This window comes from Acromyrmex echinatior, chromosome 15 (genome assembly GCF_024713525.1).
Source record: "Acromyrmex echinatior isolate Ae372 chromosome 15, ASM2471352v2, whole genome shotgun sequence".
In the NCBI taxonomy this organism is placed as follows: Eukaryota; Metazoa; Arthropoda; class Insecta; order Hymenoptera; family Formicidae; genus Acromyrmex; species Acromyrmex echinatior.
This window is the reverse complement of record NC_141866.1, coordinates 5,098,090-5,111,111: the sequence shown is the minus strand read 5'-3', so window position 1 is coordinate 5,111,111 and position 13,022 is coordinate 5,098,090. Positions and strand designations below refer to the sequence as shown.

The 13,022-nt window shown below is 34.1% G+C and overlaps 1 protein-coding gene across 2 annotated transcripts in view; it reads right to left on the bottom strand.

Moving 5' to 3' along the window:
- Positions 1-13,022, bottom strand: part of if (integrin subunit alpha inflated) — a 76,083-nt gene that overhangs the window by 52,162 nt on the left and 10,899 nt on the right. For both annotated transcript variants that reach the window (XM_011065374.2, XM_087414122.1), the window contains exon 2: positions 1,538-1,659. In XM_011065374.2, coding sequence (XP_011063676.2) covers positions 1,538-1,659 — 122 coding nt within the window. The remainder of the gene's footprint in view (positions 1-1,537; positions 1,660-13,022) is intronic.

Genomic DNA, 13,022 nt, shown 5'->3' with positions numbered 1-13,022 from the left:
TACGTAGAATACATAAACATATTGCAACGTAAATTCTAGGCATGATAAATCATATATGATCAGTATTCAACATCACGTGCGGCAATTGCCAAGCATCAAAATATGGTAGGGTCAACGGCAGGGTGGATATATTGGCACTAAGAATAGCATATACTGTAACCAGTTCGTCGGTTATTCGAGATTATGAAGCTTCGTTGGCGCACCGATGTCGGAGGGAAGGTAAAATGTGGGTCAACTGTCTTCTTTTGCAAGACAGTCCGGCGAAATCTAAGGCGGGAATCTCTTATTTGTATTTTTCAACACTCTAAATAAATCTAAGAGGTCATCATTTTACTAAAAAATGTTGAATTAGACTGGAAAATATAATAGAATATTTATAAATATTTCAAATTCATGTTAGTGAGATTTTAAATAAAGATTTAAATAAAGATTAGTAATCACTTTCAGGTTTTTGCAACAAATATAAATAAAATCATTTTTATATTAATTTAAGTTATATAACTTAAATTATATAACTTAAGTTATATTATATAAATAGGTCAATAGTAGTTCATTGCAATAAGATAATTAAGTCTACTTCTATCTCTATACGTCGGACAAAGTCTAGTCAGTTAATTACGATAAACAGCTAATTATATAACAACACGTTGTTTACCGCAGAATAGCAACACTTTCCGTAATTAGTATCTGTCCTGCATATTGTTTCCATTTAATTATTCTTGGCGAGCAAATTCCGAAACCGGTCTTGTCGCGCCGATTCTCGATCGTGAATGATGATCGAGCGTTTCAGGCCGGTGATCGTTCACTGATCGATTTTCATTCTCCGAGAAACGTCATCAATCGGCGACACTAAAAAGTCTGTGGTTTCGAATTCACAACGTTCAATTACTTGCTCAATGGATCGCCAATTATGTCATACACGATCGAGCATGCGGAATCTCTCGAAGCCATTACATTACTCCGCGAATGCATTAATGTTTCAACGCCGGCGCTGTTGACGTGGCGATCTAAATTAGTCCAAGATTAATGTGAACAGAGTGAAAGAACTCGTGGTCCTAAATTTACTTCCATCTACTCGACCGATATTTACATGACGTTAATTCTATACTATTTTCAATCAAAGGGAACACCCTGTCAATCATTGATAAAAGCGTGCCATGCGTATACGTCATTCGTAAATTAGTATCGCTTTAGCATTTAATAACTTAGACGTGTAATATCCTTGAGTATGGAAATTTCAAGACAGCAAGCAAGATCTAATTTTTTCCATTAAAAAAAAATCTCATGAACTGTTTATAATCTTATAAATATTATATTGTGATGTTTTTACAAAATTTATTCGACGCAAGATTTTTTATCTTACGCAAGAGTTAGCGCATGTAGTAAATTCTATATTAAAATTTTTTATCCTTCGACGAGAGGTTTCAAAGTTAACGATCACCGAGAATTTTAGGCCTCTATGAATCATAATTAGTTGAAGCGTCATTAACGCGTCATCTGTCAAAATTAAGATAACCAACGTCTATGATCTCGTTACCTTTATCGTCAAAATGGATTATGTTGCATCTATCATCAGCCGCGATATCGCATTTATAGACTGCGCCTCCTCGGTAGACGCCAACTTGCGCAGTTTCAGCCTCTGGTGCGCCCACGATTGCCCTGAAAGAAAAATAAGTAACACGTTATCAGCGAAATCGAATACCAACGAAAGTATCGCGCTGCAGCTTCAATTTAGACTTCGTTATATAAGCTTGTTTGTCTCGAGACCACAATTTGCAATTGCGAATTGTTTTGTAAAGGCAATCGCGTTCAAGATTGATTTCATCGATATTATCACTTGTATCGATTTAAACAGCTCTCGATAACGGATGCAGTGCGTCCGAGATTTGAGGTCAGTGGTCGTGGATTATTTTGAGCAATGGCGCAAGATCTAGCATCTAGCAGCAAGGTCCGACTAATGGATGAACGATGAATCATGAATAGCTTTTGCTGTCAGAATCTCAAATACAGTTGCCAGGGTCTATTGAGATGTCAAGAACTGCCAATTATGTGTTCTGAACTAGGCAATACTATACTCAAGAAGAGTCATCAAAACGTGCGCGTGATCGTACCATTTGCTTCTCAATAATTTTCTTTCCTCTCTTACTGAGAAAGCACTACAATCTGACTTATTCCTGACCCTGCAATCTCATATCACTAATAGACTTCCTTTCAACGCTTCACTCGTTATCGATCCGTTTTAAGTCTTCTCTCTTATCTGCCTTACTCTCTCTTTTTTCATTTATCTTTCCATTACCTATATCAACTTATTATTCGTTCGCAAGAATGAGAATTAATTTCTTTTGTCATGTAACCTTTTCGCAAGATATGTTATCTAATTGATTGGAATGACCACCGTTGTTTCAAACAAATCGTAATGCATTTTCAAGCGGCGATAAAATGTCGATAAGAAATTAATCGTGAATGGTAGCTGTAAAATGGCAGGCAGGCACTATAATTCTAAGTAGTTTTCGAAGGAAAGCATTGCGACGCGTCGTAATTACTCTAAGAGATCTCTTGCGCGCGAAAATGGCTTTATTAATGCAACTTTTATTACGCATAATTAATCTTAACGGCAACGCCCTGGGCGTCAAATAATGCGATTAAGTGCGGGCCGACGTGAGAAAAAAAACTGTAGCGAAATAACGAAGATCCCCCCCGACACCTTCAATTACGTTAATGATCGCCGCTTTGCGTGCCAAATTGGCCATTACCGTAATTGAATGGAAGACGCTTTTTTTACGCGAGTGTCTTTCCCTAAGGATTCGGCAGTATCTCCGATGTTAGAATAATTGGAACCAGGTATTCTGAAGTCCAATTTATTATATCTGCATAATATAATTTGTTGTCCGGTGTGCCATGCCGGTTCGAGGACCAGTCCTGATATAACGTGACCCAAAGAGACGAGAATAAAAGAACATGATGTGACCGCGGGCATTATCAGCGCACCCAGACAATATGAAAATGGGATGGCGTAAGACAATCGATCGTATAATTATCTCTGGAGGGTGTGCCAGCCACGAAGCTCAAAAAGAGCATTCCAGTATTACCCTGACCTATCGGTTAGATAATTAATTTCATTAGCGTTGGAAAATATCAAACTTACGCATAGGGTGATGTGTATCTATAGTTTTTACTCCGATGACTGACTCTTTTTCTTTATTAATCGATAATTCTTTGTTCTCCGATTTTTACTGTTATCTCTAAAAACCGAGTTCAAAGTTATTTCAAAGAAAAGAATTTGAAGATCCAACAAACTGCTTTGAATGGGATGAATAAGCAACTTATCGAAGATAATTTTCGATAAGTTAAAATCCTCCACATGCATAAAATTCTTTTTAACAAATAGTTTGAATACGAGAACCTTTTCCGGATATTGCTATGTTTACTTTATGACAAATGATATGACAAATGATGTGGCTTCTATCATCTAGCATCGTTAGCTGATTCCGGAATATTAGCTCGACAGGGAAAAGGGTAAAAGCTTTCTTTCCTCCAGACGGAAATTATTTCGTCGCTATATACCTACGCGATATGGCGAGATCGCAGTGACATACTTTATGTTAACTTTCTGAGACATCGTAACATTATATTGCAAGTAAAAATAGAAAAAGAAAATTTATATGCTTTAATTTTCATATCAAAAAGGAACTTGGTTTGATAAAAATCTCTTAACTGACACACATCTATTCATATTATTTACTTAGTATCTAAATAAAATTCCGCAGACTAAATATTATTATTTCCTAAACCTATTTCTAAGTTATTTCTACATTCATTTATATTATATTTATTCTTTATGTTGCGCATTAAGATTAAATATGTGAGTAATTGCATGCATATACATTAAATTATACGTGAATAATTAATCAAATTGAATTCAAGAGAAATTGCACCATTAAAATGGCGTGTAATATATTCTTCAAATCATAGAACGATGACGAAGCAATCATCTTCAAAAGAGTCGAATGAATAATTATCTGCTCGCACAATTTAACTCTGATCCACTGACCCAGTTTTGGGTAACGCTGCTAATTTAAAGCCTATTAACATCGAGACGCGCTCAATAAACGATAACCGATAACTTCGACCATTGTTCTTCGTCTAATCATTCTAATCTGCGCCGGGAAATTCAATCGATAATGATTACACCATCCCATATCGCGCGCAATTAGTGTTATTAAGGCTCGACCTATGGCCGCACTTGAATAGGCTTTGATGATCAATCATAATTCAAACGACGTTTAAGCTATATCACAACTTAACGTTTGTATAATAAAATCTTCCAAATTACTCGGGTGTTGCATACGCAATTATTCAAGTGTATTATTATTTATTATCGACGGAAATCTCGGCGCGAAACAGATTCCATATCGTAGGTCTCCATCATAAAACATGGAAATATCATTGCCCATGTAGCAACCTTGGCATACATTGGCTTCTGGGTTGCATGATTGGTGCAGTGTGCGTAGGTAAGCGCCACACATACTCATACGTGGAAAGAGAAGAGCCGATTATACCGCTTATGTAAGTGATTCATAAGCGTATGCTTGACGTGCCGTCGAAGTCACATGCCACAATATCGATAACAGTAAGCTAGCGGAATTTATAAACGGCTATATAATTTTCCGATTGACGGATTCATTTAAGAATCAAAGATAAAAGGTAGTTCCTACCATAATTATCGTAACACGTCATCATAATTAATAAACAAAATAATCGAAATGGATTATCCTTCGCGAGACGTAGTCAGAGATAATACAAACGTTAAATTGAATGAGTTTGCGGTCAAGTAAGATTGAAGTAATAATTAGAGGCGGTAAATAATGACCGTGCGCGAAGAAATGAAATGACCACAAAACTCGTTTCTATAATACATTGTGCAAGAACAAAAAGAGTGCCATAATTGCTAGAAGAAGAACATCGCAGATTGTCTGGCACAGGTAATTTTTTTAAACACTATAAAGTAAAAACATACAAATATAAGTGCTTGAAACATCATTACGAGATAGCTCTTAATTTTATCTATTCATTTGCCATTCGATCGTAATTTCGCCATGCGATTATCATTTTCCATATATTTATCAAGTTGAATTACTATTGTAAAACTTTTTACTCGATCAGTAGTAATTTAAATAAAATTTACTTATATTTACAGTGATATTCTCTTTCTCAGATTAACATAATGCATCATCATTATTGTAATGTTATTATCAGAAAATTTAGAGAATGAAACTCGGTATTAAACTCGCATTTAAACAGGACTTTGACGTGCGATGGATGAAGGCTCGCGCTACTTCAACGACGAACAACGTGGGCTGAACCTGACGAGGTTTCAAGCTCTCGCCTACACTCTACTTTTTTGCATTCGTGAGGAACTACGGCCACCAATATGTGACGCATGCATGTGAACGGGAATGCAGGGGCGAACCGGTCCCACAGGATAGTCGTTGGCTGGCATCGTCAGGGATTCTCGCGAGCGCTATTCGGGAATATCGATGGAGTATGTATGTGGGCTTCGAGTTAAGCGAATCATGCGAATAGGTGCGATCAGTGGGCGTTCGAGATGGCCTGTCGTCCGAATCAGGTTACACGAACAACCTGACTGTCGAAGAGAAAGTCCCAGAACCCATTGGTTCTTAATGTCATTTTGATGTCAGAGTCTTTTATCTAGCAGTCTTTTTCGTGCACGGAAATACCATACATATATGCTAATATATATGTATATGGTTCTCTCTTGATGCAACCTATTTTAATCTTCTCAGAAACTACTTTATTTTTTCTTGAAGGATAATTCTTTGACAAGGAAATGTTATTAATCGAAGAAAAATAGAATGAAATGAACCTAATAACATACTTATGATGATTAAATTTTATGCATTTTTATTTTAATGTATCGTTTATCAAAAATGTATCTATATAGTATTATTATGATATAAAATATAATATGGTTTAAGACTACAGCTTTTACGATCAACTCATGCGATCAAATCAGCGTCGAAAATAGTCTCGCAGCTGCAACCGTCTTTATGCACCTGCGGTCTTGCAGTGTTTATCGTCACGCAAATATTTTTTAGTGGCAAGAATTCGACGAGTTGGCGATTTTCAAGGTTTCGGTCGTAAAACGGCGAATTCGTCTATTCGAGCTTATACGAGTGAGCTATTTAATAAAATCGATCGTGCGAGAGTACAAAACTCTGTCTTCAGCGCAGCTTTAGTTTCCTGAGTGATCGATGCGATGACAATAACTCTAGAAATATCTGCGCACTTCATATGCAAATTCTATTTACGATCCATTACAGCAACTGTTGTTTCACGATGCGGAAGCATTAACGGACTATTAATAAAGATGTGTAATTAAAGTTAAGTTTCAGAATCATTATATCAAGTCGTTATTTCTTTCTTACGTAGCCCGTTACGTTTTAGTTACGTTTTGACATCAAGTGCAAACAGATTAAATAAAAAAAATCGCGCCGTGAGGTAACTCGATACTCTCCGTATCGTGCGCAATGTTTTCCGAGACGCAGCACGTGCTACGTTGCATCGACTACTTTGCATAAGTTTCCTGGCGAACATCGAAATCTGCATAGGCCGCGCATGGCGGCTCCTTTAAGCTCTCGTCCATTCGCGCATGAATTAGAGAGTGACTCGGTCGTCGTTGTTGTCAGGTGTAACTCGAGCCTCGCGGTTGAATATCGGCGATCCTTGTCCGCACTCCGCACAATCGCAGCATCGCGTGTTGTATTGACTTATACTCGTATTACAACGTCCAGGACACGCGCGCGTACGTGCGCATTCGTAATCCCGTATTTGGCAAAATCGGGACGGCTCCATCCGACATGGCGCGCCGTACTTGGCGAATTGCTCAATGCCGCCGTTCCTTCCACGGCTTCCACGGTGAGATCTCGCGCTTTGATCTCCGTAGAATATACCTTTCTCTCTTTCTCCCCTTCTCTGGCTTTGTGTTCTCCACGAAAGGACAAATACACGTATGCACGCACCTCGTGCGTGCAATGTGACGAACGTCGTATATACACGTTTTCCATGAGGGCGTCGTGCGTGAAATAGCGCTAAAAGTACCGGTACACCATCGAAGATTGGTATCGTCATGTCGTTCTGTTCGTGACGTTATTGTTCGCTAAAGAGTTATCTTTTCTGAAAGGTCGGAGATCTGTGTATGTCTCGCCGGTCTCGCGTGAATCTTCTTAACCCTTTACCCGCATAAGTTTCTTTTCACGCGCAAAAATATTTTTCTACGCACCGCGATGACAGATGAATTATTTATAGGAATGCGTACAGAGACGTACGAGTGATAAATGAATTATTTATAATTTGTAGATAAGCCAGCGTACAATTGAGAAATTTCAAAAAGATTGACTTAATCTATTATTGCATAAATAATCAAAATGGTAATTAATGGTAAACTAATTGATTTACGTAACAATCATTTGTTCTTTAAATAGTCAAAATTCTGTTCTGTTCATTCTGTCAATATTGATTTGAATGAAACAACATTTTTTTTTTCATGTGGCCACGTGCTATTACATAGTATATTACGTCGCACCGAACGTGCGTCTGACTAGCTTTAACTTCCGTTATAACTATTACAACCAAATGGAGACTCGTGTACAAGCATAAAGAATGATGATTGTAATGCAACCTCGGGTTTCGAGCCGGAAATCACGCAACACTTAAGATCCCTTGCTCTCTCCACAAAAGAAAGCGTATCTTAAGCATCACTAGAAAAACATACACACAACTCATTTTCATAAAAAATGCATATTATGATTATTATATAGAATCATTAATATTTTCATAATTATTTCAGTATTAATTTTTCTCCTACGTATATTAAAATTTTATAATATTTCATTCGTAAATATAAATATAAATTTAAAGAATTCATTAATTGTTATAATTACGTATTTTCTTAAAAGCCGCGAATATTAAAACTGATGAGAGGATCATAGGAAGGAATCAAACGTTGCCTGACATCAAGTACATAATGTCTCTTCCGTGTCTATGAGCGAATCGAATCACTAACAAGTGCCAAGCAAGTATGAGAAACGGAAACGAAGGAGTACTGAAATAAGTTACACTGTCATGAACAGAATGATAATTTTAAATTTCTGTAGTATAATATTGATAGAAACGTAACTTGATAATAACAAAAAGACATGTTCGATAAAATTTAAATATTATCATAAAGCTAATTAAAATTGGAAACAATCATTTAAAGCATTCAATCAATTCGTAAAATTAAAAAATTACGATGGCAATTAAAAAGGATTAAATTATTTCAATTATTTTAATTTCTTCTTTTGTTCTTTTTTATATTTTACTTCAGTATCGATAATCTGATTTCCGGATTAAAGCCGATTAAAGCATGGGGTTCAGCGAACCTGCGGTTCACCTTCTCCGACAAACGTATATGTTAATGAGCCAGTGCGTGCTAGGAAATTTAAGCCAGGTGGAATACGCCTTTCCTACGATATGCACATGCAGCGCGCCATGTTATTGCTGAGGACAATAAAAATCAGCATAGCTCGTAGTATCCGATCAGCGTGAAATTTCACTCTGCTCTGCGCAATATGCATTCCTACATTGCGGGTATTCGTTAATTATGTGTATATTTAATTAAGCTTTTCTGAAATATTTTTAGATCTCTATGTTTTGCTCATTATAATTTTCCACTTCATTAAACGAGTTTATTAAGCTACAAATTTTCGTCAATAACATATTGAATTCTCGAAATAACATTCACTACTGTATAACTGTCATAATTTAGGAATAAGATATTTATTTTATAACGTTGATTTGATCAAAAGAGATACGGCTAGAATTTGAAAAAATTTAATAAATATTATTTAAAAATATTATTTCGGAAGAAAATTGATAAACATGAGATACATGATGATAAAATAAAAAAAAATCTTAATTATAAATTTATTTCTGTATTTAAGAAAAATTCTTCGAATCTCGGTTGCGTAAAGGTCTTTAAAGCTATCGTATGTAACATGCGTTGAGGATACGCACGATCAGTCGATGACGTAACGTGAACGGAGGCGTATATATCGATGTCGAGCCGGCGCTACTTTATAAGGAGCACCTCCTCACTAACACCATTCGGCCCTCGCTGTGGGCAAACCTGTAATCATCATTCAAAGCGAAATCGCGCGTGTGCGTGAACCGCGTAATGGTACCGCAATTCCGCGGTAATGTAATCTACGATCACGGCCGATCGTGACGGTTTCGCTCTCGGCGTCGCGAATTTGTCACTTTAGACTCACGATAAACATCATGTTTTATCTCGTCTACGTGCCTTCCTTTAAAGGAAAAAAAATTTGCTTGCCACGTATCGCTTGTTCGTAAATAAACGCCGTAAGACATTCTTTTAAGACACGCTTGCTTTATGGTGCAAAATTGTTTATATACAATGTACGTACAACCAAAAATTATAAGACTTTTTATTTCTGTAATCTCGAATAAAGATATAATAATTTTTTTGTTATTTCAACCCGTCTGATAAAGATGATTCCTCTTTTAAAATTAAAAAATTATTAAATAAAGTTGAACAATATCACGCTCTCTCTTCTCTCTCTCTCTCTCTCTCTCTCATCGCAGAACAGAAAAGTTCATGTTTTTTCTCACGATAACAAAGTCAGATCAATCTTGATTACGAACTATTATCGCGCAGAGTAAATGTCCGCAATTTGCATTTATCATCACTTAAAGCAACTCTTGTAGTCTTGTCTCAAGTGCTCAATGAATTAAATATAATTTGTCCATTTACTATTTAATTCTTTCGTTCCTACTTTAATCATATAACTACATATTACGAATCATAAAATAAATTGCATATTATTGCAATCTAAGAAACTATCTAATATAATTCATATCTTCTCATACTATGAATATACATATGTTAATTCTTATATAAAAAACATAATATATTTGTAAATATATTAGTTCCTATATGAAAATATTTGTGAATATGTATTAATTTTTTATAATCTTATTAGATAAAATTTTTTTTAAATATTTTAAATGAGTTTTATCATACGAAAGTAAGAAAAAAAGATTTTTATTGTATATAATAACTTTACAAAAAAAAATGCAAATTATTATATACAGTTGCAATAAAAACAATACGTAAAAAAAGTCCTTGAATATTTTTAAAATGTTAGAATGTTTTTATGAATTGCTTAATTATCATGTGATATACACGAAAATATAAACAAATATTTTTGTTATTAAATAATTTGAGAATATATATATATATATATATATAAGAATTATAATTAATTGATATTAAAGCAGCATTCGGTTGCCGAATTTTTTGTTTTCTTCAGATAACAAAAGCAACGATGGCTATAAAACCGACTGTGTAAATGGCAAATCTTGTGAAATATAAGAAAGGTTCCTTATATTAGTCACACTTGAGTATGTATAAAATGCCAATTCATGTCTTGCATTCTGATTATCGAGCAGCTGTGTTCACTCATTTTCCAATGTTATCAAGATTCGTATATCAAATTCCGCCATGCAATATTTGCGAACCACGTTTAAGAGTCTTAAATAATACGCAAAATATCAGACGATTAAAAAACAAGTCAGATAACTTTGTCAGACACACACACATTTGTGATGCATGGATCAATTACAAAACGACTGAAGGGAATTAAGATCAAGCTTTAATCTCATTCATTAGCACATAGTTAATCATCGTTTCTCAGGTCGCGATACACTGACCTACTTCTAACCGAAGAGACACTATTGTTAACGCGATTGCGGTTATGTAACTACACCATGTTACATGAGATTGCCAGGTCGTTTATCTGGTTTGTCGAGTGCTCAGTCAATATACAAATCGCATGTAAATTAATCTTTCATAAAGAATAATTAGTCGAGAATTATAATATAACATTTACGCAATCAGTATCAAATATCGATAAATTATTATTAATTTTTGTATTGATTGTTTTTAATCAATTAGATAAAATAATCAAAGAATAAATTTCTAACAACATCATCAAGGAATATCAAAAAGATTTTATACAACCTTAATTGAAAAATTTTAGAAAAATATTACCTATTTAAACTATATGGTATTTTTCGAGTGAAAATTAAGTTTCAAAAGACGAGAAAATTGTCAAAAAAATTATAAATCCTTCCTTTAAAATGAGACTTGTAAATTGTTTTTCCATCGACTAGACCGCAACGGATTTCCTTCACGAACTTTGGTGGAAGAGGAAACATATGTCAAACGTAGTTACAAGGAACAATGCAGTGTCGGGTGTTTCAAGGGAGTGACACATTGATGTACCATGACCATATGGCAAGCAGAACTGACCCTGTGTGCTGTGTAATGCATGTGTATCCGCATCTATCCTCTCGAGAAAGAAATTGTCGAGGGTTATATGAAGTTTTTGGAAACGATATATTTTTCATTTTCGAAAATATTAAACATCCGTAGTGAACATACATTTCATACTATTGTAGCACGGAGGAATTGCATTCTAGTTAATTGCTGCAAGATATAATTAACGAAATTATTTCAAATTAATCATTGGTAATATTTAATATATTTTTAATAAATTTCACAATCGGATTTGGCAAACTGATTAGTGACTCAGCTCTGAAGGACTGAGAATAATTTTTGAGAATTTTGTATTTGATTATTGAGAACTCCAAAGAGAATCCAAACATTCAATCATCGCTGACATCATGAATTTTCAATAAATCAGTAAAAGTTTTTACTAGAAATGTAAATGACGAAAAAATATAAAAATTTTAGTAAAAAACTCGGAAATCACTGGTTTTAAGATGTAGATAATTGGCGATCAAAAAGTTTGGCTATTTTAATTCTTGCATTAAAAAAAAATATTCTGCCATTTAGCGGTTCCGTGTTAATGTCAGAGGATTTTCCATTTATATATTGTATGATCTCAAGAGAATACATTATTAGTAACTACGAGTTTCCTTTATATGTAAATGAAACTCGTGATTATGAATGAAATTAAAAGTAATAAATGATTTAACTGAAAATTAAGTTACAGTAGTTACTTAAATGTGAAATAGTTTATGAAATTTAATGTACTTTTGATAAAATTTTATGAAAAGTACATTAAATTTCATAAATTTTCATGAAAAAAACATTAAATTTTATGTATATGTACACAAATATACTTTTTAATTATAAACATTAAATTTGATGTAATGTCATAAAATTAAGTTCAATTGTGTAACTTAAAAGTTAATGAAATTTAAGAATATTTCTAACAGTGTACAAAGTAAAGAAATTTCGTATAATCATAAAGTACTGGATTTAGGATTTCAATCTTCTCAATACTAGAAGAATGTCTTGCATGTCTAGCACGTAAATAACAAACTTCTTGTAATAAATAAACGTGCCGCTAATATTTTGTATATCCTCTTATATCCAAAGGTTAATCAAGTTATTATAATAATAGAATTTTCTATAGAGGAATTTATTTTCGATCATAGCTCATGTGTCTCCATTTTTATAAATGAATACGTATTATAAATACACGCACCTGATTAATGTAAGATTTTTTTGTTTAGAGAAAATGTTAAGAATTCCCCGCTTATCGACAGAATATTTTTTTGGGATATTTATTTGAAATGGGAATTTTAATAATAACATATATCTTCACTAAATGTAGAAAGAAAAAAAAATACATGAAAACTTTCTTCGCAGTAGTTTTTAAAAGTTTTTTTCCCACTGCCGTAATATATGTAAATTAAATGAACATACTTCGATATATGAAACGAAGAGCAAAGTGATTTACTTAGAATTAAAGTGTCGTTCCCTCTATTTATGTGCGATAACTTTATCTCTTTCGGATAATGAGAGATTTGATGTTTATGATCGTTGAAGACTACCTCATAGACTACGTTATATCTTGAGTGAGAAAGATTACATACTCATGTCGCATAATTACATATTAATATTCATTACG